The 24,724-nt window shown below is 34.4% G+C and overlaps 2 protein-coding genes across 2 annotated transcripts in view; both read right to left on the bottom strand.

Annotated features, from left to right (window-relative positions):
• Positions 1-24,724, bottom strand: part of LOC113765366 (UPF0481 protein At3g47200-like) — an 85,022-nt gene that overhangs the window by 60,182 nt on the left and 116 nt on the right. The window lies entirely within an intron of this gene.
• On the bottom strand, positions 21,745-24,706 carry LOC113765367 (UPF0481 protein At3g47200-like). The gene is made up of 2 exons (XM_027309518.1): positions 24,658-24,706; positions 21,745-23,211 (listed from the first exon to the last, which is right to left on the bottom strand). Exon 2 carries the CDS (start codon positions 23,174-23,176, stop codon positions 21,908-21,910), a length of 1,269 nt encoding a protein of 422 aa, XP_027165319.1. The 5' UTR covers positions 23,177-23,211; positions 24,658-24,706; the 3' UTR covers positions 21,745-21,907.

Genomic DNA, 24,724 nt, shown 5'->3' with positions numbered 1-24,724 from the left:
AAAGGAGGAATATAACCTTTATCGACTATATCAATCACTTACTTGCAAAATTAAGTAAAGAGAAGAAATCTCATTAAACATGTAAAATTATAGGCATAATTTTCCTCATTTTACCAAATATACTTTCTAAAATGTAAAAATTCTAATTGCGTAATAAACATTTCCAAGTTAAATGAGGACTAAACCTTCCAAAATACATATAACATTTCAACAATTGGAAGAATAAAACACTTAAGGTTGGAATACTTTGCCCTTTTTGAATGAAAATGCAAAAATTTGAAGAACTTTTGGGCCATAATGAAATATTGGAAAAGATTTTAGAAAATTTTTTACAGAGTTTCTCCTTATAAATGGATGAAAACTCCCTGCCAACAAACCCAATTTCAAGCAAATTATCCACATGGCAAATAATTCAAACACAATTCCAATATTTCTAAGCATTTCAATTCACAAAATATCATCACATAGCATTAGAATGCAAGTTCACATATTTCCTCCCCCACACTTAAACTTCACATTGTCCTCAATGTGAGAAAAGGAAAATAAAGAAAGAGTAAAAGAAAATACTCCCCTTATGACTTGCGCAATCCGAAACCATGTCCAAGTGATGAATTTCCAACCGTATTTGAGAAAGAATGGAAGTTCACTTATTGCACCCTGAAAAAGACAAAATCAAAACAAATAAATTTCTTAAAAATAAAAGGTTGCAATCAACAAAATCATGCAATTCAAGGAAAAAGGAAAAATGATCAAGCATGTGGAACCATACAATGTTCAAGGGATAAAAACATGACATGAGCTAATCTTTGCTAATCAAATATATGCATTAGTATCCAAAGCAAAGGGAAGCTAATTTCACACAAAAAATCCACAATCATGAACAAAATAAGTTCTATTTATACATTTTGTCATCAATGATCAATGATCGTGAAACGGATTCATCTTACGCTGGTTACTGTTCACAATCCGGCCAGAAATTGGAGGGATTCGTGGAGGGATTCTGGGCAAAATTTTTTTTTTTTTTTTTACTGTTGCATATCCGGCCACTTTCTGGCCGGATTTCCGGCCGGATTGTTGGCCGGATTTTCTACAGCGGATTTTTTTTTTTTTTTTTTTTTTTTTTTTACAATCCGGCCAGTTTTTGGCCGGATTTCAGGCCGGATTTTCGGCCGGATATTAGGCAGTAGCTCCGAAAAAATTTTCTTTTCTCCCCTGACTATCCGGCCTTCAATCCGGCCAACATTTGGCCGGATTTATGGCCGGATTTGCTGCAGAAAAAGCTGTTTTCTGCAGTTTTTCCTCCAAATTTGCTTGGCCAACCTTCCACATTCAACCTACTTCATGTTCTTTGAATAAAATTCAAATTTAACATGATCATGCATGAATATAACTTAAACATGAAACACTTTAAATGCATGAAATGCAGCAATTGAACATGAAAACTCCCTTTTTGCCTTAATATAAACACTTTTGCAATTGAGATCATTTGCATGAACTCTTGCCATTGCCACCTACAAAACACACAAAAACATCAATCGAACAACTAAAACTTACTAAAAACAAGCCAACATGAAGAAAAGTGGAGTTGAAAAGTGATCCAAGCCTTCGTTTTTAAAAGGATCCGAGGTCGTTTTTGAAAGGATCCGAGGTCGGATCATTGTGAGTGAGCTCGGATCAAGAAGTTCGAATTTTTTTCTGATTGCAGAAGTGGATCCGAGGCCTCGGATCCATATGGATCCGAGCTCGGATCCATTGAATCTGCACTTATTGCAGAATTTTTTTGCAATTTTCAGTTTGACCTCAATTCTTCAAAATACACCATAGATTATTTCTATGTCAAAATAAACCATTCACGCACATGTAAAATGATCTAAACATGCATTCTAAACCTCTTTAATGCAACAAAAACCACAATTACTGAATTTGAGGTGTTGAGATCTTTGATCAAACTTCGCCTTTTTCACCTCTTTTGGTCACTTTTCCAAAACCTACAAATGAAAAACAACAAAATTACTCAAACTTATGCTTTAAACATAAAATCACTCCAAAGTAACACCAACTTAAACAAGCATTGGGTTGCCTCCCAATAAGCGCTTCTTTAAAGTCAATAGCTTGACTATTTCACCTCATTTTTCAAGGAGGTTTAGTTAACGAATAATCCACCATTTTAGGCCTTGGTGGATCATTAAATGGTGACTTTATAGCCAAAGCCACATGATCTAATGATGTGAGAAATGAAAGTGACTTACCTATCCCAAGTGTTTCATAGATATTACCTTGAATATACACCACTTGAGAACTTACCAAAGAAAATGTCATGAAGAGTATCTTGCGGCAGGAATACTTTTAGAACCTATACTTCACTAGCACTCCTCAAGAGGGGTGAAAAATGGAGCTCTTAAAAATCACCTCTCTTGAGGCTCAAAAGTTATTTCAAATGTATTTATTCATGTGAAATCGGATATTTGCTCATTGAAATATAATTGAGCTTCATCATTTTCATCCAAATGCAATCCCATTTTCACATACAACATTCAACCATTCAATGCTAGGATCATTTTGCAAATTTTAGAACAAATAACTTTCACACAATACATTCAATTGCTCATGTATATTACAAAGTGAGAAGTAATCATCTATTCTTATCCTCAATCCTATCAAAACGTCGGAAGTTGCATTGCTAAGCTTTTTCTGAAAGCTAACTCCCAAGATTGGCTTAAATCATTAGCTACTCTTTTCTATTGCACTCCCAAGATGGTTTTGGGATTCATATTGGACACTTTCATGTTGTAATCATAAAAAATATGAATAACACTATGATGTACATTGAATTATCCCAACCATAAGTAGGAGAATTGCTCCAATTAGCACTAATATTGATTCAAAACAAGGAATTGTAATTGCTGCTAATTTATCATAAGTGAATCCACATTTTGTGCTTGCATACATGTATTAGTAGCATGATAAATTCCACACAATACAATCACATGATAAGAATTAAAAGCATTAACATTCCTCCTTGCTCAATTCAATGCATAATGTGTCCATCTTGAACTTGTACATATAAACATCAAATTTTAGCCTTTACAGCAGCTAAACCACTTCAAAAAGAATACATTAGTAAATTCTTGATTACCTCTATTAAGGAGCTGTTGCACTTGGTAACCATCCCATTACATCCCTTTCCCCACTTCTCAGCATTGTCCCCCAAATTGACCTACCCTCTCATAACCTAGAAATTGCTTTTAACAACTTAAGAGCAAAATTAGTAAGAAAATTAGTATAAAATGCCATAACACCAAAAACCAAAAAAAAATAAAAAACTTAAAATAAAAAACCCCAGAAAAAAAATAACATTCACATTATAACTAATATTATGTCCTAAACTAATAAAGTTGCTCTTCTACACCGATATTGCCAGAATCTTCCTCGGCAACGGCGCCAATAACTTGAACGTGCGCGGAGTATACATATACATTAAACTCTCTTATCAAGTTTTCATTTATCAACTCCTAAATAACCCCAACGCGATTATGCGCAAGTATATCCGAATCGTGAGCGAGTATAGGTATAAGGGTCGATCCACAAGGAGAATTGCACATTACCGGTACTACTAAAGCTCTCTATTATTTAGACTATCAATGAATTATAACAAATTAAAACCTAATGAAATTATACAAAACAAATAGCAAATGAAAGCTCCTTGGGTTGTGGTATCCCTAACTACTCAATGCAAGTGCTATATTTGATCATAGATTACTACATCTAGGTCAGTTATGGTGTAATTTCCTTATGATTTGAATCTACTTTCGTAGTGAATCAATTATACTTATAACTGAATCCATACCTATTCTCATGGTTATGATAATAGCACAATCATTTCCTCAATGAAAATTACAGAATGAATCATAAAAAACCAAATAGATGCACCTCTACTTTCGGAAGTGTACTCCCTATGTTTAGGCACTTCTTGAACTAGTGTTAAATCTCAATTTTCATTGGCAGAAACAACACCTTAGATAATCACAATTAATGTACCCCAGATTAATCATGATTTCAAGAGCCTAAAGTGCTAAATAACTTGCCTCAATATCATAGCAGTCAAATAACCAAATAATAAACACTAACAATTATAGAAAGTTCAACCAAACCCAAGGTATAAACTTTAGAAACACATAATGAACACAAAATCCAGAACTTGTATATTAACTAAATTTGGAATCAAATACAAAAGATAAAGATTTGGAAGGAATACAACCCTTGTCACATGAGCTTTCTTCCTTGCCTTCTTCATCCTCCATTTGCATCCTAATCTAGATAATAAACAAGAATGGAAAAACTACACTACTCTATACTAAGCTAAACTAACACTAGGGAGATGAAAGAGCTACATTTCTGCAACTTCCAGCTTCTCCCGTAGCTCACTCTCTATTTTCTGCTATGAACTCCAATCTCTCCCCTTCTTGCAATGAATTTGGCTATTTTATGATGAAAGGTGGTCAAGAAATGAGGATTACATCTCCCTTTTACAGCTGGGAATGTTTCTCACATGTCTAGCATCCAATGTGAGTTGGTGGAGGTGAAATTGAGTTTTACGCGTACAGAGCAGCCTTTTCTGACCACAATCCGGCCAGGAATCCGGCCATAAATCCGGCCAAATTCAGGCCGGATTGCTACAGTAAATCTGGGCTGCTACAGTGATCCGAGCTGCTACAGTACCTCGGATCCACTAACCCAGAAACAGCCGAGGGTTCGGATGAATAGTGGATCCGAGTGTGGATCACTTGCTCTGTTTTTGGCCCAACTTCAACCGATCTTTTCTTGATGTTAGAGGCTGAACCAACTCATGTCTAAAACACGAAAGTTGTAGCCTTTTGAGTTATCTTTCTAATGCATCAAGAATCACCTCATTTGGATCTGTGTAGGCTGAGATATGACTGAAATACCCTTGCCTGCTCCATGCCTTGTTCCAGTTTCGACCAATAGCAATTGACTCTGTACTTCGGCCTTTTGACCTGGAAAACCTTCAAACTGGATTCAGATGTCTTCACCAAAGTTGTAGATCTATCTCTTATCTTCAAATGGGTTCAAGAATCATCCCAATCCGATCATTGTAGCTCACGTTATAGCCGAAATACTAAAATGTGTCAAAACTGTCAAAATACACAAAATCCAAGTAAAAAGTGATAAAAACCTCATTTAATCACTTCAAAGTATTTTTCACCAATTATAGCCAAAATGATTCATTTTCTTCCAATAATATAACTAAAGTGACTAAAAATAATATAAAATATCATACAATTATTACGTAAATTAGTCACTTATCAAACTCCCCCACACTTAAATCATTGCTTGTCCTCAAGCAATTCACACATAATCAAATGCAATGATTCAAGAGGTGAAACAATATATGCACTTTGTCCAATTTAATTCCTCAAGACTTGGAAAATAATCATTATACAATTATTCAATTTACACTAAATACTCATAATATCAAGTAAAGGAAAGATAATTATACCCTAAATTCAACAAGTTAAACTTAATCTCTTACCCTAACTTAATTTTACAAATAAGCAAATCACATAGTCAATTTATAGCCTTCCTCCTCCTTATAATCATCTTTTTTCTCAAAATTCTATAACTAAGAGGGATTTATTCACACAAATTTTACTTAAATAGTGAGAATGCCTTTTTACGCGAAAATCGACACTTTTAGGTGAAGATCCCCGGTTACTCAACATTTCACTTATTCAAGTTGCTAATGCATACTCTTAATTCAAGTACCTTTTTACGCGAATGTCGACATTTGTAGATGCCAACCCCCGGTTACTCGGTACGAGAATCATTGGAGTAAAACAATTTTTATTTACTTTCTTTTCTTTTCTCTTTTTTTTTTCCTTTTTTTTTCTACTTTTTTTTTCTTTTTCGGAAATAAAGGACAATAAATAGATATTCCCTCTTAGAAAATATATAAGAATAATCAAAGGAGGAATATAACCTTTATCGACTATATCAATCACTTACTTGCAAAATTAAGTAAAGAAAAGAAATCTCATTAAACATGTAAAATTATAGGCATAATTTTCCTCATTTTACCAAATATACTTTCTAAAATGTAAAAATTCTAATTGCGTAATAAACATTTCCAAGTTAAATGAGGACTAAACCTTCCAAAATACATATAACATTTCAACAATTGGAAGAATAAAACACTTAAGGTTGGAATACTTTGCCCTTTTTGAATGAAAATGCAAAAATTTGAAGAACTTTTGGGCCATAATGAAATATTGGAAAAGATTTTAGAAAATTTTTTACAGAGTTTCTCCTTATAAATGGATGAAAACTCCCTGCCAACAAACCCAATTTCAAGCAAATTATCCACATGGCAAATAATTCAAACACAATTCCAATATTTCTAAGCATTTCAATTCACAAAATATCATCACATAGCATTAGAATGCAAGTTCACATATTTCCTCCCCCACACTTAAACTTCACATTGTCCTCAATGTGAGAAAAGGAAAATAAAGAAAGAGTAAAAGAAAATACTCCCCTTATGACTTGCGCAATCCGAAACCATGTCCAAGTGATGAATTTCCAACCGTATTTGAGAAAGAATGGAAGTTCACTTATTGCACCCTGAAAAAGACAAAATCAAAACAAATAAATTTCTTAAAAATAAAAGGTTGCAATCAACAAAATCATGCAATTCAAGGAAAAAGGAAAAATGATCAAGCATGTGGAACCATACAATGTTCAAGGGATAAAAACATGACATGAGCTAATCTTTGCTAATCAAATATATGCATTAGTATCCAAAGCAAAGGGAAGCTAATTTCACACAAAAAATCCACAATCATGAACAAAATAAGTTCTATTTATACATTTTGTCATCAATGATCAATGATCGTGAAACGGATTCATCTTACGCTGGTTACTGTTCACAATCCGGCCAGAAATTGGAGGGATTCGTGGAGGGATTCTGGGCAAAATTTTTTTTTTTTTTTTTACTGTTGCATATCCGGCCACTTTCTGGCCGGATTTCCGGCCGGATTGTTGGCCGGATTTTCTACAGCGGATTTTTTTTTTTTTTTTTTTTTTTTTTTTACAATCCGGCCAGTTTTTGGCCGGATTTCAGGCCGGATTTTCGGCCGGATTCTGTCCAGAATGCTCGAAAAAATTTTCTTTTCTCCCCTGACTATCCGGCCTTCAATCCGGCCAACATTTGGCCGGATTTATGGCCGGATTTGCTGCAGAAAAAGCTGTTTTCTGCAGTTTTTCCTCCAAATTTGCTTGGCCAACCTTCCACATTCAACCTACTTCATGTTCTTTGAATAAAATTCAAATTTAACATGATCATGCATGAATATAACTTAAACATGAAACACTTTAAATGCATGAAATGCAGCAATTGAACATGAAAACTCCCTTTTTGCCTTAATATAAACACTTTTGCAATTGAGATCATTTGCATGAACTCTTGCCATTGCCACCTACAAAACACACAAAAACATCAATCGAACAACTAAAACTTACTAAAAACAAGCCAACATGAAGAAAAGTGGAGTTGAAAAGTGATCCAAGCCTTCGTTTTTAAAAGGATCCGAGGTCGTTTTTGAAAGGATCCGAGGTCGGATCATTGTGAGTGAGCTCGGATCAAGAAGTTCGAATTTTTTTCTGATTGCAGAAGTGGATCCGAGGCCTCGGATCCATATGGATCCGAGCTCGGATCCATTGAATCTGCACTTATTGCAGAATTTTTTTGCAATTTTCAGTTTGACCTCAATTCTTCAAAATACACCATAGATTATTTCTATGTCAAAATAAACCATTCACGCACATGTAAAATGATCTAAACATGCATTCTAAACCTCTTTAATGCAACAAAAACCACAATTACTGAATTTGAGGTGTTGAGATCTTTGATCAAACTTCGCCTTTTTCACCTCTTTTGGTCACTTTTCCAAAACCTACAAATGAAAAACAACAAAATTACTCAAACTTATGCTTTAAACATAAAATCACTCCAAAGTAACACCAACTTAAACAAGCATTGGGTTGCCTCCCAATAAGCGCTTCTTTAAAGTCAATAGCTTGACTATTTCACCTCATTTTTCAAGGAGGTTTAGTTAACGAATAATCCACCATTTTAGGCCTTGGTGGATCATTAAATGGTGACTTTATAGCCAAAGCCACATGATCTAATGATGTGAGAAATGAAAGTGACTTACCTATCCCAAGTGTTTCATAGATATTACCTTGAATATACACCACTTGAGAACTTACCAAAGGAAATGTCATGAGAGTATCTTGGGCAGGAATACCTTTAGAACCTATACTTTCACTGCACTCCTCAAGAGGGGTGAAAAATGAGTCATTAAAACTCACCTCTTGAGGCTCAAAGTTAGTTTCAAATGTATTATCATGTGAAATGGATATTTGCTCATTGAAATATAATTGAGATTCATCATTTTCATCCAAATGCAATCCATTTTCACATACAACATTTCCACCATTCATGCTAGGATCATTTTGCAAATTATTAGAACAAATAACTTCACACAATACATTCAATTGCTCATGTATATTACCAAAGTGAGAAGCTAATTCATCTATTCTTTCCTCAATCCTATCAAAACGGTCGGAAGTTGCATTTGCTAGCTTTTCTAAAGCTAACTCCCAAGATGGCTTAGAATCATTAGCTACTCTTTCTATTGCCAACTCCCAAGATGGTTTTGATTCATATTGGACACTTTCATGTTGGTAATCATAAAAATATGAATAATCACTATATGTACATTGATTATCCCAGCCATAAGTAGGAGAATTGCTCCAATTAGCACTATATTGATCAAAACAAGGATTGTAATGCTCTAATTTATCATAATAATCCACATTTTGTGCTTGCATACATGTATTAGTAGCATGATAACTTCCACACAAGTCACAAATCACATGATAAGAATTAAAAGCATTAACATTCCTCCCTTGCTCAATTTCATGCATAATTGTGTCCATTTGAACTTGTAACATCATAACATCAAATTTAGCCTTTAAGCACCTTAAACCATCTTCAAAAGACATACATTCAGTAAATTCTTGATTACCTCTATTAAAGGAGCTTTGCACTTGGTAACCATCCATTACCAATCTTCCACTTCTCAAGCATTGTCCTCCAAATTGACCTACCCTCCTCATTACCTAAAATTGCTTTTAAACAACTTAAGAGCAAAATTAGTAAGAAGAATAGGTAATAAAATGCATACACACAAAAAAAATACTAAAATAACAGAAAATAACATTCACATTATAACTAATATTATGTCTAAACTAATAAAGTTGCTCTTCACACCGATATTGCCAAATCTTCCCCGGCAACGGCGCCAAAAACTTGACGTGCGCGGAGTATACATATACAATTAAACTCATCCTAATCAAGTTTTACATTTATAAACTCCTAAATACCCCACACGCGATTTATCGCAAGTATACGAATCGTGAGCGAGTATAGGGTATTAAGGGTCGATCCCACAAGGAAGATTGCAATTACCGGTACTACTAAAGCTTCTCTATTATTTAGACTATCAATGAATTATAACAAATTAAAACCTAATGAAATTATACAAAAAAATAGCAAATGAAAGCTCCTTGGGTTGTGGTATCCCTAACTACTCATGCAAGTGCTATATTTGGATCATTAATTACTACATCTAGGCTAGTTATGGTGTAATTTCCTTATGCATTTGAATCCTACTTTCGTAGTGAATCAATTATACTTATAACTAATCCATACCTATTCTCATGGTTATGAAATTAGCTACAAGTTCATTTCCTCAATGAAATTACATGAAATGAATCACTAAAAACCACATAGATGCACCTCTACTTTCGTGAGTGTACTCCCTATGTTTAGCACTTCTTGAACTAGTGTTAAATCTCAATTTTCATTGCAGAAACAACACCTTAGATAATCACAATTAATGGTACCAGATTAATCATGATTTCAAGAGCTAAAGTGCTAAATAACTTGCTCAAATCATAGCAGTCAAATAACCAAATAATAAACACTAACAATTATAGAAAGTTCAACCAAACCCAAGGTATAAACTTTAGAAACACATAATGAACACAAAATCCAGAACTTGTATATTAACTAAATTTGGAATCAAATACAAAAGATAAAGATTTGGAAGGAATACAACCCTTGTCACATGAGCTTTCTTCCTTGCCTTCTTCATCCTCAATTTGCATCCTAATCTAGATAATAAACAAGAATGGAAAAACTACACTACTCTATACTAACCTAAACTAACACTAGGGAGATGAAAGAGCTACATTTCTGCAACTTCCAGCTTCTCCCGTAGCTCACTCTCTATTTTCTGCTATGAACTCCAATCTCTCCCCTTCTTGCAATGAATTTGGCTATTTTATGATGAAAGGTGGTCAAGAAATGAGGATTACATCTCCCTTTTACAGCTGGGAATGTTTCTCACATGTCTAGCATCCAATGTGAGTTGGTGGAGGTGAAATTGAGTTTTACGCGTACAGAGCAGCCTTTTCTGACCACAATCCGGCCAGGAATCCGGCCATAAATCCGGCCAAATTCAGGCCGGATTGCTACAGTAAATCTGGGCTGCTACAGTGATCCGAGCTGCTACAGTACCTCGGATCCACTAACCCCAGAAACAGCCGAGGGTTCGGATGAATAGTGGATCCGAGTGTGGATCACTTGCTCTGTTTTTTGCCCAACTTCAACCGATCTTTTCTTGATGTTAGAGGCTGAACCAACTCATGTCTAAAACACGAAAGTTGTAGCCTTTTGAGTTATCTTTCTAATGCATCAAGAATCACCTCATTTGGATCTGTGTAGGCTGAGATATGACTGAAATACCCTTGCCTGCTCCATGCCTTGTTCCAGTTTCGACCAATAGCAATTGACTCTGTACTTCGGCCTTTTGACCTGGAAAACCTTCAAACTGGATTCAGATGTCTTCACCAAAGTTGTAGATCTATCTCTTATCTTCAAATGGGTTCAAGAATCATCCCAATCCGATCATTGTAGCTCAAGTTATAGCCGAAATACTAAAATGTGTCAAAACTGTCAAAATACACAAAATCCAAGTAAAAAGTGATAAAAACCTCATTTAATCACTTCAAAGTATTTTTCACCAATTATAGCCAAAATGATTCATTTTCTTCCAATAATATAACTAAAGTGACTAAAAATAATATAAAATATCATACAATTATTACGTAAATTAGTCACTTATCAAACTCCCCCACACTTAAATCATTGCTTGTCCTCAAGCAATTCACACATAATCAAATGCAATGATTCAAGAGGTGAAACAATATATGCACTTTGTCCAATTTAATTCCTCAAGACTTGGAAAATAATCATTATGCAATTATTCAATTTACACTAAATACTCATAATATCAAGTAAAGGAAAGATAATTATACCCTAAATTCAACAAGTTAAACTTAATCTCTTACCCTAACCTAATTTCACAAATAAGCAAATCACATAGTCGATTTATAGCCTTCCTCCTCCTATAATCATCTTTTTTCTCAAAATTTTCCATCTAAGAGGGATTTATTCATACTAATTTTACTTAATTAGTGAGAATGCCTTTTTACGCGAAAATCGACACTTTTAGGTGAAGATTCCCGGTTACTCAACATTTCACTTATTCAAGTTGCAATGCATACTCTTAATTCAAGTACCTTTTTACGCGAAAATCGACATTTGTAGATGCCAACCCCCGGTTACTCGGTACAAAAATCATTGGAGTAGAATAATTTTTTTTTCTTTCTTCTTTTTTTTTTTTTTTCTTTTTTTTTTTCAGAAATAAAGGACAATAAATAGATATTCCCTCTTAGAAAATATATAAGAATAATCAAAGGAGGAATATAACCTTTATCGACTATATCAATCACTTACTTGCAAAATTAAGTAAATAGAAGAAATCTCATTAAACATGTAAAATTATAGGCATAATTTTCCTCATTTTACCAAATATACTTTCTAAAATGTAAAAATTCTAATTGCGTAATAAACATTTCCAAGTTAAATGAGGACTAAACCTTCCAAAATACATATAACATTTCAACAATTGGAAGAATAAAACACTTAAGGTTGGAATACTTTGCCCTTTTTGAATGAAAATGCAAAAATTTGAAGAACTTTTGGGCCATAATGAAATATTGGAAAAGATTTTAGAAAAATTTTTACAGAGTTTCTCCTTATAAATGGATGAAAACTCCCTGCCAACAAACCCAATTTCAAGCAAATTATCCACATGGCAAATAATTCAAACACAATTCCAATATTTCTAAGCATTTCAATTCACAAAATATCATCACATAGCATTAGAATGCAAGTTCACATATTTCCTCCCCCACACTTAAACTTCACATTGTCCTCAATGTGAGAAAAGGAAAATAAAGAAAGAGTAAAAGAAAATACTCCCCTTATGACTTGCGCAATCCGAAACCATGTCCAAGTGATGAATTTCCAACCGTATTTGAGAAAGAATGGAAGTTCACTTATTGCACCCTGAAAAAGACAAAATCAAAACAAATAAATTTCTTAAAAATAAAAGGTTGCAATCAACAAAATCATGCAATTCAAGGAAAAAGGAAAAATGATCAAGCATGTGGAACCATACAATGTTCAAGGGATAAAAACATGACATGAGCTAATCTTTGCTAATCAAATATATGCATTAGTATCCAAAGCAAAGGGAAGCTAATTTCACACAAAAAATCCACAATCATGAACAAAATAAGTTCTATTTATACATTTTGTCATCAATGATCAATGATCGTGAAACGGATTCATCTTACGCTGGTTACTGTTCACAATCCGGCCAGAAATTGGAGGGATTCGTGGAGGGATTCTGGGCAAAATTTTTTTTTTTTTTTTTACTGTTGCATATCCGGCCACTTTCTGGCCGGATTTCCGGCCGGATTGTTGGCCGGATTTTCTACAGCGGATTTTTTTTTTTTTTTTTTTTTTTTTTTTTTTTTTTTTTTTACAATCCGGCCAGTTTTTGGCCGGATTTCAGGCCGGATTTTCGGCCGGATTCTGTCCAGAATGCTCGAAAAAATTTTCTTTTCTCCCCTGACTATCCGGCCTTCAATCCGGCCAACATTTGGCCGGATTTATGCCGGATTTGCTGCAGAAAAAGCTGTTTTCTGCAGTTTTTCCTCCAAATTTGCTTGGCCAACCTTCCACATTCAACCTACTTCATGTTCTTTGAATAAAATTCAAATTTAACATGATCATGCATGAATATAACTTAAACATGAAACACTTTAAATGCATGAAATGCAGCAATTGAACATGAAAACTCCCTTTTTGCCTTAATATAAACACTTTTGCAATTGAGATCATTTGCATGAACTCTTGCCATTGCCACCTACAAAACACACAAAAACATCAATCGAACAACTAAAACTTACTAAAAACAAGCCAACATGAAGAAAAGTGGAGTTGAAAAGTGATCCAAGCCTTCGTTTTTAAAAGGATCCGAGGTCGTTTTTGAAAGGATCCGAGGTCGGATCATTGTGAGTGAGCTCGGATCAAGAAGTTCGAATTTTTTTCTGATTGCAGAAGTGGATCCGAGGCTTCGGATCCATATGGATCCGAGCTCGGATCCATTGAATCTGCACTTATTGCAGAATTTTTTTGCAATTTTCAGTTTGACCTCAATTCTTCAAAATACACCATAGATTATTTCTATGTCAAAATAAACCATTCACGCACATGTAAAATGATCTAAACATGCATTCTAAACCTCTTTAATGCAACAAAAACCACAATTACTGAATTTGAGGTGTTGAGATCTTTGATCAAACTTCGCCTTTTTCACCTCTTTTGGTCACTTTTCCAAAACCTACAAATGAAAAACAACAAAATTACTCAAACTTATGCTTTAAACATAAAATCACTCCAAAGTAACACCAACTTAAACAAGCATTGGGTTGCCTCCCAATAAGCGCTTCTTTAAAGTCAATAGCTTGACTATTTCACCTCATTTTTCAAGGAGGTTTAGTTAACGAATAATCCACCATTTTAGGCCTTGGTGGATCATTAAATGGTGACTTTATAGCCAAAGCCACATGATCTAATGATGTGAGAAATGAAAGTGACTTACCTATCCCAAGTGTTTCATAGATATTACCTTGAATATACACCACTTGAGAACTTACCAAAGGAAATGTCATGAGAGTATCTTGGGCAGGAATACCTTTAGAACCTATACTTTCACTGCACTCCTCAAGAGGGGTGAAAAATGAGTCATTAAAACTCACCTCTTGAGGCTCAAAGTTAGTTTCAAATGTATTATCATGTGAAATGGATATTTGCTCATTGAAATATAATTGAGATTCATCATTTTCATCCAAATGCAATCCATTTTCACATACAACATTTCCACCATTCATGCTAGGATCATTTTGCAAATTATTAGAACAAATAACTTCACACAATACATTCAATTGCTCATGTATATTACCAAAGTGAGAAGCTAATTCATCTATTCTTTCCTCAATCCTATCAAAACGGTCGGAAGTTGCATTTGCTAGCTTTTCTAAAGCTAACTCCCAAGATGGCTTAGAATCATTAGCTACTCTTTCTATTGCCAACTCCCAAGATGGTTTTGATTCATATTGGACACTTTCATGTTGGTAATCATAAAAATATGAATAATCACTATATGTACATTGATTATCCCAACCATAAGTAGGAGAATTGCTCCAATTAGCACTATATTGATCAAAACAAGGATTGTAATGCTCTAATTTATCATAATAATCCACATTTTGTGCTTGCATACATGTATTAGTAGCATGATAACTTCCACACAAGTCACAAATCACATGATAAGAATTAAAAGCATTAACATTCCTCCCTTGCTCAATTTCATGCATAATTGTGTCCATTTGAACTTGTAACATCATAACATCAAATTTAGCCTTTAAGCACCTTAAACCATCTTCAAAAGACATACATTCAGTAAATTCTTGATTACCTCTATTAAAGGAGCTTTGCACTTGGTAACCATCCATTACCAATCTTCCACTTCTCAAGCATTGTCCTCCAAATTGACCTACCCTCCTCATTACCTAAAATTGCTTTTAAACAACTTAAGAGCAAAATTAGTAAGAAGAATAGGTAATAAAATGCATACACACAAAAAAAAATACTAAAATAACAGAAAATAACATTCACATTATAACTAATATTATGTCTAAACTAATAAAGTTGCTCTTCACACCGATATTGCCAAATCTTCCCCGGCAACGGCGCCAAAAACTTGACGTGCGCGGAGTATACATATACAATTAAACTCATCCTAATCAAGTTTTACATTTATAAACTCCTAAATACCCCACACGCGATTTATCGCAAGTATACGAATCGTGAGCGAGTATAGGGTATTAAGGGTCGATCCCACAAGGAAGATTGCAATTACCGGTACTACTAAAGCTTCTCTATTATTTAGACTATCAATGAATTATAACAAATTAAAACCTAATGAAATTATACAAAAAAATAGCAAATGAAAGCTCCTTGGGTTGTGGTATCCCTAACTACTCATGCAAGTGCTATATTTGGATCATTAATTACTACATCTAGGCTAGTTATGGTGTAATTTCCTTATGCATTTGAATCCTACTTTCGTAATGAATCAATTATACTTATAACTAATCCATACCTATTCTCATGGTTATGAAATTAGCTACAAGTTCATTTCCTCAATGAAATTACATGAAATGAATCACTAAAAACCACATAGATGCACCTCTACTTTCGTGAGTGTACTCCCTATGTTTAGCACTTCTTGAACTAGTGTTAAATCTCAATTTTCATTGCAGAAACAACACCTTAGATAATCACAATTAATGGTACCAGATTAATCATGATTTCAAGAGCTAAAGTGCTAAATAACTTGCTCAAATCATAGCAGTCAAATAACCAAATAATAAACACTAACAATTATAGAAAGTTCAACCAAACCCAAGGTATAAACTTTAGAAACACATAATGAACACAAAATCCAGAACTTGTATATTAACTAAATTTGGAATCAAATACAAAAGATAAAGATTTGGAAGGAATACAACCCTTGTCACATGAGCTTTCTTCCTTGCCTTCTTCATCCTCCATTTGCATCCTAATCTAGATAATAAACAAGAATGGAAAAACTACACTACTCTATACTAACCTAAACTAACACTAGGGAGATGAAAGAGCTACATTTCTGCAACTTCCAGCTTCTCCCGTAGCTCACTCTCTATTTTCTGCTATGAACTCCAATCTCTCCCCTTCTTGCAATGAATTTGGCTATTTTATGATGAAAGGTGGTCAAGAAATGAGGATTACATCTCCCTTTTACAGCTGGGAATGTTTCTCACATGTCTAGCATCCAATGTGAGTTGGTGGAGGTGAAATTGAGTTTTACGCGTACAGAGCAGCCTTTTCTGACCACAATCCGGCCAGGAATCCGGCCATAAATCCGGCCAAATTCAGGCCGGATTGCTACAGTAAATCTGGGCTGCTACAGTGATCCGAGCTGCTACAGTACCTCGGATCCACTAACCCAGAAACAGCCGAGGGTTCGGATGAATAGTGGATCCGAGTGTGGATCACTTGCTCTGTTTTTTGCCCAACTTCAACCGATCTTTTCTTGATGTTAGAGGCTGAACCAACTCATGTCTAAAACACGAAAGTTGTAGCCTTTTGAGTTATCTTTCTAATGCATCAAGAATCACCTCATTTGGATCTGTGTAGGCTGAGATATGACTGAAATACCCTTGCCTGCTCCATGCCTTGTTCCAGTTTCGACCAATAGCAATTGACTCTGTACTTCGGCCTTTTGACCTGGAAAACCTTCAAACTGGATTCAGATGTCTTCACCAAAGTTGTAGATCTATCTCTTATCTTCAAATGGGTTCAAGAATCATCCCAATCCGATCATTGTAGCTCAAGTTATAGCCGAAATACTAAAATGTGTCAAAACTGTCAAAATACACAAAATCCAAGTAAAAAGTGATAAAAACCTCATTTAATCACTTCAAAGTATTTTTCACCAATTATAGCCAAAATGATTCATTTTCTTCCAATAATATAACTAAAGTGACTAAAAATAATATAAAATATCATACAATTATTACGTAAATTAGTCACTTATCAGCTATAGAAGTAGATTTGTTATGGCAAATTTAGGAGATTCTAAACATAAAATGTCAACCAGTGACAATTCTTGTCACTGATGAACAGGACTACAAGTTACATGGGGAAGTCTTCACTATAGAGACGTAATTTCTGACAACTTTCACATTATCTATCGCAAAAATACAAGTGAAACTGTGACACAAAAAATCGTCACAAAATACTATTAGTTGGTGACGACTTTCTTGTCGTCACAGAATACTATGAATCTGCAAAGACCTGTGTGTATGTATACTTCTCTTGTAATCATATTCTTTCTTGTTTATCTAAGCCTAAATCTTAGTTGCATGCCGACAGATATATCCGTTTAAACAGATTTTGTTAAATTGACGGCACTCCTTCTCTGCTTACGGTAAATAGTAAGTGTTCCCCTTGACTTTATCATTTGTATGCATATCTATATAGCCGCCAAATGAGCCAAGAACTGGCGGAGCTACTTGGCCAAAGAAAATCTTCAATTTTCTATATGAAAATCTTTTCGAGATATATATTCTAATTTTATCCCATTAATTTTGGTCAGGATTATGCATAATTTTCTGAATTAATCATGTACAAAAAGGTTTGAGCATTTACTTTGTTAATGTCAATTCATGAAGTTGGCATTACGCGGGAGTGATCTTTGGTATAGATACTATACCTATGCATGTGCATATATTCTTACATCTTTTTCTCCAACTTTGTGAGCTCCATCTTCATGACACCTAACAAGAAAACTAGCAGTAAATGTTTGGGCATCCCACATGGGAGCCCTCTCTGAAAACAAAAAATTGTTCGTCAGTCATGTTTCCTCCATCTTTTGATCAGGAAGTATAGAAACATAGATAACGTAAGTTACGCCACTGTTAATTTCTGAATTTCATAAACTTTTCTTATTGGTCTTTAGTTTGTATATGAGATAGAAAATCCAACATTTAAGTATGATTCTTATAAGGAATATGAACAGTCTTCCTTGATGTCATCGAACATAATAGCATGTGAAAGTTTATGATTTTTTACCTGCCCATCTAGGAAAATTAACTTCTGAAGAGTTCCAGATTTTTGTTTTCTGATGTACGCCTCGATGTCAAATTTCCGTGATAGCAAGACTCTACGCGTCCACATTTTCTCATCAGGCTTTAATGAGCTTATCAACTGATTCTGTGATGTTTCCATAGCAGCTGAAAACAGATGAAAGGGAAAAAAATACAACTGTTTGATTAGTAAAAATAATTTAAAAAGATTCAAAGTAAAGGCCTTGAGTATAAATATAATATCTAAAATATATGAATATCGGAGGATACATAGAATGCTTCACCAAAATATCAATTTTAGAAAAGTATGCATAATATTGGTACCTGCAATCACTTTTTTTACTGTTCTTCTGTTCTTTTTTTTTTTTTTTTCGTGTCCAAGAGAGTAGAAATTGTTGTAGAGAAGTTAACATTAGGTTGTTTAATTTGTCATTTATATGGATGAAGTGTATGAAGTGGGTAAAAAGTCTTGTCTATTATTTGCTGGATTTTGCTGATATGAAGTTTCTCTTTCATGTCACTTGAGTTAATTTTTCAGTTTTATCATTAATTAATTGTTCTCCTTTATGTGCTTTTATGACTTAATTTTCCGTTTCAGTGAGTTTTGTAAGTTTTTCATTTTTCCTGTTAATGGTGGTGCAAATGAACAATAATGCTACTTCAGTTAAAAGAAAAAGCCATCTTTTAATGGTTTTAATGGCGATTATCCTAGGTTGTTCATGTGTTTAAATCTAGGGGTAACCGTACGCGTTGTGCTAGGTCTTATTCTTTTCAGCTGCCCTTGAATTTTTTTAATCATAATTCTTTTAGACAATACAGTAAAATTGAGAAAGAAAAAGGGTAAAAAAATGTAGCTTAAAGACACGTGTTTAAGGATATCAGCCAAGAGAGAGGTCAAAAATGTATAATGAAGTAATTTTGTTATAACTTGAAGTACATTTGCCAAAAAAATATAATATTTTTGGAGAAAATAAAATTAAATGGATCATATCAAATCATACATAACACTCTAAATGATTTTTAGGGAGCTAAAGGAAGATGTCTTGGTCTATTTCTTGAATTAACATAATATGAACTTTCATCAAATATCGCAAAATAATTTATTTATCAAAATTAGCATGAATAAATCATGTAACAAAGTTAGTTCTAACGTGTCGTAACACAAAAGTTCCAACTTTTCTAGATTTGAAAATCCGCATTAAGTTTAAGATTGTAAGAATATCATAAAGTCATGGCTGGTAAAATGGCAAATTAATTGTTCAATCTGCATAATGAAAAATAGAGAATTAATATCGGGATATATTTATAACACGACTTAATTAGCAGCCATAGACTTTTGAAGAGGAAAATTACTATTAATCTTGACTTGAGAGTTAAGAACAAAACAATGCAGCAAAAAATGATTACAAAAGTTAATTAATCATTCCTCCGTTGAATATAAAAAAGGTGAATGATTGCTTCCTTATATAGTGCTATTATAAACACATTTTATGCTCTCGTGAAGTATGGACGAAGGACCTAAGAAAATAAACTTCAACAATAATCCCATGTATTCTGGTATATCTAGTCACTTTTTAGCTGTACCAACTTGTTAGGTTTACTAAATGCAATCATCCCATGTATATATAGATGCAAAAACAAAAAAAAAAAAATCCAAATTTCAACATTAACATCTTTAAAAAAAACTATTAATCTATTGAGGAATTCACAGACACTTAACTCCCGTAACAAAAAACATAGTAAATACACCAATATCAGAATCTTTTCCACTTCAAATCATCACAATAAAATGAGATAGGAAAAGGAGCAATTATACATTTAAAGAATAGATTTAATAGTTTCTTCTGCATAACACCTTCGAGTGCGCTCTTCAAGCTGTGACGAGGCTACAATGTATCTTTCCACGCTTGACTCGCCTCTTTGAAGAAGAAGCTGTTGCAAATACCACAGCTTATGCTTTTCCATTTTTGGTAATTTACTTTTAGCATGATGATAAGGTCCAATAGCAACAATTTCTGGTTCGTATGCCTGAGGGTTGTGCCTCCGTAGCCCGTCATGGACTCTGAATATACATTTCTCATTTGATGTTTCTGATATCTGAGAAAGCTTTCGATCGAGACCAGTAGAAATAAATTTTAGCATTTCTCCGGGCATCCTCTCTGGAGAATAAAATGCTGCACGGAAAGATTAACAAAATCAGTCTAATTAAGTTGATTGGCAACTGCTTGAACCAGGTTTATACTGATTTCCGGGTGCTGATTCTGACTTTTAAAAGTTTTTGTCGTTTGAAGCTAGTCATCATGGAAAGTTAGGTAAGGGCTGAAAACAAATCAATGTCACCAGCCCGTATTGCTGGGAGGGATACATAATCTTGGCTATTCTATTGTCTTGTTTAGGCATTTGTCTTCCAATCTTACTCAATTGATCTAGGTAGGATCTATAAATTCTTAAACATTTTAATTTTCTAGAATTTTGAGATATGAGTTCATAGCTGTTCTTTTCCACTAAACTTTAGATGGCTAGCAATTTTTCCTTTGTGGAGGGAAAATAGTGAGTGGCTGAGCGCAATAAAGAGGAGAAGAGAAGAGAAGAGATCGAAGAGAACAGCCAATGTTTAAGCCCTCTATTTCTTTAAAAAAGTAGACATGTCTCAGCCCTTCATTCCTTAGCATATGCTGTGCTTCGCGAAGTGACAAACATGAGAAAGGTCGGAACGTTGGAGACAACATTTCTTAGATAAAGCCTTCACATTTACAACCAAGAACTACTTAAAATTTACATATGTACTCCATTTTGGTACCAGCAAGCATGACAGATTACTTATTGTACTGCTTCTTTTTTTTTTTTCTCTTTTTTCTTTCAGTCTTTATGCCTTACTTAGCATTCTAGCCAATGTGGATGCAGTGGCTAATTAGATAAGATTTCGGGAACCATAAGTAACAAGCAATTCATGTTTATAACTATTTTCCCAATAAAGTGTTCTTCCGGGTTTTCTTTGTTTGAAAATCAACCGAGCCTTTTCTCTGTTCTCTTCTTTAAATCACAGGAGTAACAATTAGATCCTGTAGAACTATATGTTTTCAGTACACTTATTTTGTTAGCATTTCAATCAACTGGTATCTAACTGCTATTATATATGATAGTATGCCAAGGATTTTTTGCCAGATGAATGCTTCATTTTTTTAATTCTTTCTTTGCAATTTGCTTAAAATCTTGCGTACTTAATTTTTCGTGCTTCATTGAGTTCTCATGATCAACCTTTGCATGCATTTAGTAGTACTCTCACTAAGATCGGACCAGTGCTAGGTAACACTCACTGTGGTTATACTTGACACAATGACATATAGATACATGTGTAGACAGATCCATGTTCATAAAAATTGTCAGCTTGACTAAAATGAATTAATGAGCCAGGCGGGGCATTGCTATTTTAATGTTCAGTTGTAGATCATAATACAGAAGAGATCATGTTCATTATTAGTAGAACATGCATTTAGAAGTTCATGTAATATCCAAGACAGGAAAGTTCTTTTACATCAAGAATTTGTTATCAATCGGAACACAAGTAAAATGACGTTGTTGGTATTTAAGTACAATCACTAACAAATTACAAAACAAGCACAACTAGCTCACTTTAATTTCATTAAGTCAAAGTCTAGTGTAGGATGGAAAATATGGTCTGCACCAATGCGAGAAGAATCAAAACGCATGCAGCCAGACATGAAATGATTGACCACGGGTTATGAAAATAATTCCGCATGAGGTTTGCCCACCAAGTACGGCTGCGGTTGCGGGAGTACTTCCTCATTTCCTCAAAAACTTCGTGGTAACAGAAAGGAACTTCAATAGAAACATCACTGCTTAACTTGTTGAACATTTTAGAGACTGCTTTATCACTGCCTAACCCATGCCTGATGATGTCACGGTTGCGAAGCTTTTCAACGTCGGACGGTGAATCTATGAGAAGATCCATGAAGCTTATGTAATCAGTTACATACCTCCATGTCTCAAATGGCTTAGACATATACTGTTCATATGCAATCAAGTTTCTGAAGATGCATTCTGTATGATCATCTACAAATAAAGGAGGGATTTTAACTACACCATTTTTGAAAGTGATACGGAGCAAGGGTACACTCTTCTTTGCCCTCTCGAACTTGGTTCCACTAGATAGTAGCTCAATAACTGGTTTCTGCAATAAGGTTTTAGTCGGTTCAGGTTCGGAATACGTAAGTGTGTTGGAAAATGAGGCAGTCAAATTTTTGTGCATGAGGTCAAGAAGATGAACAGCCCTATGACTTGCAGCGATTGTAGAATAAGAACTTTGACCTGGATAAGAACCAGGCATGAGCGAAGACAGACAGAGAATAGCTAGGTCATTAAGCTTCTCTTCTTCGTCCTGCAACTTGGTCATATCAAACAGTTTTTGCAGGACAATAAAGGGCAACTGATTCTCAAATAATATTAGGTCTCTCTTAGTGGCTGATATTAGCCAAGACATCTGAAAAATGGGGTCATTCTTGTCGTATTCTTCAAGCTGAAAAAGTTTCCTCAAGAACATGATGACAAAGCAGCCATCAAGGCATAGCATTTCAACAAAATCACCATCTGAAAGATTGATTTCGTCTGCGTAAGAACTTTTAGCTTCTTCTTGAAGTTCAGCCATAGCTTGGACGTAATTCTTAGCACTTGACTCTCCTCTTCTATGAAGAAGCATGTTCAAGTACCTTAGCTTATACATCTCCATCTTTTTCAGTTCAGGCTTACCGTGGTGATAAGGTCCGATGGAGACGACTTGTGGTTCATATGCCGCTTCATTTTCACTTCGTAGTTTACTATGGACTTTGAAGATCGATTGCGTTCTTGGTGTATCCGATAGGCCAGAACGCATTTGATCAATGCGAACAGATATGTCTCCTAACATCTTTGTTGAGTACGTATAAACAAGAGGAAAAATTGCTGCAGGAGAAAACATCAAGAAGGATCAGCAAATTTAAGCATTTAGGTTGATTCCTATTAGAATGAATCTTGAGGTCCAAGCGCTACATGACTATCACAAAATTCCTTTTTTTTTGTGCATTTTGAGTGCCTGGTGAATCTTGTTGTTTCTTGGGTATAGTTGACCTATACCACAACATACCTTCTGATCGGATAGTAGATTAAAATTCTCTGAATGATAGTAAAGAAGAGTCTCAAAATTAGTTCCTAACCAAATTGAATGCAGAAGCACTCCTAGATAAAGAAAAGGAAAATCTTATTCATACACCAAAGTTAATTTGCAAGATATATATGAAAGCTATGAAGCATAGAAGTCAGATGATCAACACTTCGACAAGATGGTACATATACATGGAATCTATTCATGCTTAGAAACTTAATTTGAGCCTGTATAGTCCGTACCTTAAAAATGTGGAAAAAAAAATTTGTCAAATTCCATTTACCAAGAATGTATGGTATTAGCTGGAAAACTGTTCCTGTTCCTTATAAGAATCAGAATGAGGACATAAATGTTGGATTTTCTATCTTGTATGCAAATTAAAGACCAAGAAGAAAAGTTTATGAAACTCAGAAATTGTCAGTGGTTAACTAATTACCGTTCTGTGTTTCCAGACTTCGTATCAAAAGATGGAGGAAACGTAAATGACGAGCAATTTTTTGTTTTCAGAAAGGACTCCCATTTGAGAAGCCCAAACATACACTGCTAGTTTTGTTGTTAGGAGTCATGAAGATGCCGCTCACCGAAGTTGGAGAAAAAGATGTAAGAATATACGTACTTGCGTAGGTTGTGTATCCATACCGAAGATGATTCCCGCGTAACGCCAACTTCATGAGTTGATTTCAAGAATAGTTCGAGAAGGTTCAATTGGCGGAAATGAATTTCTAGAAGTAAAGGCGCAGACCTTTATGTGCATGATTAATTCAAAAAATTATATATATTCTCGACCAAAATTAATGGGATAAAATTAAAAATTTTTAAAAAAATTTCTATATATATATTTTACTGAGTACGATAACATTCCTATAACTAATATATTTTATTCTATAGGGAGGGAAAGTCTAAAGAGATTGTATAAAGGGCTAACAAGTATATAAGGCCATCCTAGGGTATAGGGAGGGGAAGTCTAAAAAATCTGTATAAAGGATTAACAGATGTACAAATCTGATTAGACTAAAGGAGTGCTTGAATACCTCCTTTGAATTTTTTTCACCTTTAATCCCTTTTTGGTAGATATAGAGTTAAAGCTTTGTGGTTTTTAAACAAATAATTATATATAGAAAATTGAAAATTTCCTTTGGCACGGTAGCTCTGCCAGTCCTTGGCTCGATTGGCTAAATAGATATGTATATAAATGATAAAAGACAAGGAGAAAGCTTTACTTTATGGCGTAAACATAGAAGACGTACCGTTAAGCTGACAAAATCTATTTAAACCGTTAAGCTGACAAAATCCTTTGATATATCTGTTAGCATG

The sequence above is a fragment of the Coffea eugenioides genome, chromosome 3, assembly GCF_003713205.1.
Source record: "Coffea eugenioides isolate CCC68of chromosome 3, Ceug_1.0, whole genome shotgun sequence".
Lineage (NCBI taxonomy): Eukaryota > Viridiplantae > Streptophyta > Magnoliopsida > Gentianales > Rubiaceae > Coffea > Coffea eugenioides.
The sequence above is the reverse complement of the archived record's forward strand: the minus strand, read 5'-3'. Positions and strand labels throughout refer to the sequence as shown.

Excerpts from the sequence above, each read along its gene's own strand:
- LOC113765367 (XM_027309518.1), bottom strand. The coding sequence starts at position 23,176 with ATGTTAGGAGACATATCTGTTCGCATTGATCAAATGCGTTCTGGCCTA.